We start from the raw sequence: 3,696 nt of genomic DNA, 5'->3' as shown, positions 1-3,696 counted from the left end.
TGATCCGCCCGTCTCGGCCTCCCAAAGTGCTGGGATTACAGGCTTGAGCCACCGTGCCCGGCCTGCTCTTCATTTCTTCTTGCATGTTTGTGCTCCTATCTAAAATCATTTTCCATTTGAGGAATTTCCTTTAATATTTCCTTTAGTGGTGATGAATTCTCTCAGTTTTTGTCTAAACACATTTTTATTTGACTGTCTTTTTTAAAGCATTTTTTTCTCAGTGTAGAGTTCTAGGGAGGTAATTATTTTTGCTTAGCATTTTGAAGATGTTGCTTTATTGCTTCCTAGGACCTTGTCTCTACTGAGACGTTAGCCATCAGTCTTATTGCTGCTCCTGTGAAGATGTTTTTTTCTGATCATGTTTAAGATTTATACGTTGGTTTTTGTTACTGGCACTTTTCCTATAATATTCCCAGATATGGTTTTCTTTGTATTACACTACATCAGGTTCATAGCGCTTGCTCGAGGTTTTTTCTTTTTTTAATTAAAAAAAATCCTTGGTCATTATTACTTCAAATTTTGCTTCTACTCTATACTCTTCTTTCCTTTTAGGCTCCCAGTAACATGTAAGTATGTAGACCTTTAATTTGTATCACATGTAAACACTTTGTCACATTTTCTATATATTTCCTGCAGAAATTTATTTTACTAATCATCATTCTTCAGCTGTCTAATCAGCTATTCTATTTATCTATTTCATTCTTAATTTCAGTTATTGTCTTATTTTTAGAAATCACATTTTATTACTTTTTAAATTTCTAATTTCCAGTTAAAATTTCCTAATTTTTAATTTAATTTCTTAAACATATTAATAACAGTTATTTTTAAAATCCATGTCTAGTAATTCCTATAGTGTATCTCTGGACAGCTGTTTCTTGGTTTTCAGTCAAATGTTCTTATCTCCTGGTTTGCTTGGCAATATTGTGTTTAATGCTGGCTATTGTATATTAAAATATACAGAGATAATTTGAGTATCTGGATGATTTTGTCTTCTTCCAGAGAGGATTTAGAATTTACTTTTACTTCTGGCAAGCACATAGAAAAGGGGCAAATCAACTGATACCTGTCAGAGATTACAACGATTTAAAGCTGGTCTATTTCTATTTTACCTCTGTTTCTAGGGTAGCTTTCCAGGGGTCCCAACTGATAACCTGGTGGGCCCCAATCTCTATTTTTTTTTTGTCCATTAAGCCTATAAGACTTCTTGAAGCTCTGCTTAGTTTTCAGCAACTCAGCCACCAATTGAGAATTGGTAGGTACCATTAGAGAAAAATGGTACTAAATACCAGAATCACTCTTTGCACTTTTGTTCTGCTTGGGATCTTGGTATCTGAAGTCTTCACTCACTTGGTAGCTCTATGAACCCTTCACACAGATTTTTTTGTTGTTGTTTTTTTGAGACAGGATTTCACTCCCAGTCACCCAGGCTGGAGTGCAATGGCGCCATCTCAGCTTACTATAACCTCTGCCTCCCAGGCTCGAGCAATCCTTGTGCCTCAGCCTCCCAAGTAATTGAGATTACAAGTGTGCACCACCATGCCCAGCGAATTTTTGTAGAGACAGGGTTTCACCATGTTGCCCAGGCTGGTCTCACATACCTGAGCTCAAGTGATCTGCTCGCCTCAGCCTCTCAGAGTGCTGGGATTACAGGCGTGAGCCACTGCCCCGACCCCTCTTACACAGATTTTTCAGTAGTTTTTAAGATTTTCTAGATGTTCTTGGTGGGAGCACTGCATACTACAAACTTCTCTAATATTATTTAGTAGTGAAAGTCTTTGATTGAATTTAAAGAAATATATTTTACTGTGTTTTTCTTCTGATTACAAAAATAATACATGTTTATCATAGTACTTTTAGGAAATAACAAAATACACACAAAAATCAAGATTTCCTGTAAGACTGCCACTTAAAGCTAACACTGTAATATTTTACTCTCTTTTCTTCCAGTCTATAAAAAATTTGTATTTTTATGTGTGTGTATATATATGTATATTTATATTGCCAAATTTGGATCATAGTATATATTGTTTTATAACCAGGCTTTTCACTTAAAAGTGTATCATAAACATTTTTCCATGTAACTAGATAGTCTACAGAAGACAATTCTTTACAAAATTTTTAAGCTAATAAGTCATTCTCTGTATCAGGCAGTAGTGAGCAATCTACATATTAAGGGTCACTGTCAAAAATATATCTGTTCTGCCCCATATATAAGCAAAAGGCAACTAATATTTGCAGCAGCCATCTAACAAAATAAGCATTACAAGGTTGAAATAGAATTCTGACAATCTCAAACAACAACAACGTATGGTAACTGAAGAAAGGATGAAAAAATGTTGAGCAGGAAATTAAAAATTGAATTCACTAAGTTACATGATGAGAAGTACATTTTGATTCCCTATTGTCTACCAAGTAGAATGAGATATGAAAGAACAGATTGGCTGGGCACAGTGGCTCATGCCTGTAATCCCAGCACTTTGGGAGGCCAAGGCGGCTCGATCACAAGGTCAGGAGTTCAAGACTAGCCTGGCCAACATGGTGAAACCCCATCTGTATTAAAGATACAAAAACTTAGCCAGCCGTGGTGGCATGCACCTGTAATCCCAGGGACTTGGGAGGCTGAGGCTGGAGAATTGCTTGAACCCAGGAGGCAGAGGTTTCAGTGAGCTGAGATTGTGCCATTGTACTCCAGCCTGGGGGACAGGGCAAGACTCCATCTCAAAAAAAAAAAAAAAGAAAGAAAGAAAGAACAGATTAAAAATGTTACCAGGTATTAGTAAAGAGACTAGACAGAAAATAAAAGGAAAGGGAGAAAATATAAAGAAAAGATAAGGGGAGGGGTCAAATAATATTAACTGTAACCTAAGGGCTTTCCACTGTGGTTGTCAAGCTATGCCTCCCAAGGCTATTTGCATTCTTTCTTTGCAGAGGAAATGAAATAGAAGACAAGGAACCTAAGGGAAATAGGAAGGAGAGAGAGACACAATGGCTAAAGAAGAGTTAAAATCTCTATCACTTAGATATTGATTTCTCTAGCAACACTAATGTGTATCTTTACATGTCTTTTCCACTCTCACAATTTTAGTTTAATGATGAGAAAAAATTGATGAGCTTTCATCAAAATCTTCAGGATGTCACAGAAGATCAACTCAGTTTGGCCTCAATCCACTATATGCGATCTCACTACCAAGAAGCTATTGATATATATAAGCGAATACTGCTAGATAACAGGTCTGTGTCCTTTTATGCCTACTCTACATTTTTTTCATTTTTTTAGTTTCTTCTGTAACTAGTTTGAGAATCTAGTGTCCTCTGGATCTAGTACCACCATGTGTTCAAATCTGTTTAGTTGATAATTTGGTGAGATTAAGAATTAGATATTGTCTAAATCAGGCTTTCTCTACCTTTTTTTGCGTTGTCACCCTTCTAAAAGACTCTTTCCCCAATTGCCCTCCCATGAAATTTTAATATACTGATATATGTATATTAATATATATCCATGTATGTACTATATGTATAACTGTGCTTTACATATTAAATGAATATGATTTTTTCATCCTCCGATAAGAACCAATTTTCCCCCTTTGGGGGTGATATTGATATTACTCCTGTTGAAATATATGGTCTAGATGTATCAGACTTAGTGTTATAGTTACATTGTAGGTAACTTGCTGACAAAATTAGATACAAACCATT

At 35.8% G+C, this 3,696-nt stretch overlaps 1 protein-coding gene across 5 annotated transcripts in view; it reads left to right on the top strand.

Annotated features, from left to right (window-relative positions):
- The window catches only part of TTC26 (tetratricopeptide repeat domain 26), a 67,158-nt gene that overhangs the window by 11,442 nt on the left and 52,020 nt on the right, over positions 1-3,696 (top strand). For 4 of the 5 annotated variants that reach the window (XM_011995470.1, XM_011995468.1, XM_011995469.1 and 1 more), the window contains one exon: positions 3,086-3,231. The exons of the other annotated variant lie outside the window; for it this stretch is intronic. In XM_011995470.1, the coding sequence (XP_011850860.1) occupies positions 3,086-3,231 (146 nt within the window). The remainder of the gene's footprint in view (positions 1-3,085; positions 3,232-3,696) is intronic. 5 annotated transcript variants of the gene reach the window in all.

Source organism: Mandrillus leucophaeus, unplaced genomic scaffold, assembly GCF_000951045.1.
Source record: "Mandrillus leucophaeus isolate KB7577 unplaced genomic scaffold, Mleu.le_1.0 Scaffold49, whole genome shotgun sequence".
Taxonomy (NCBI): domain Eukaryota; kingdom Metazoa; phylum Chordata; class Mammalia; order Primates; family Cercopithecidae; genus Mandrillus; species Mandrillus leucophaeus.
This window is presented reverse-complemented; position numbering and strand designations above follow the sequence as displayed.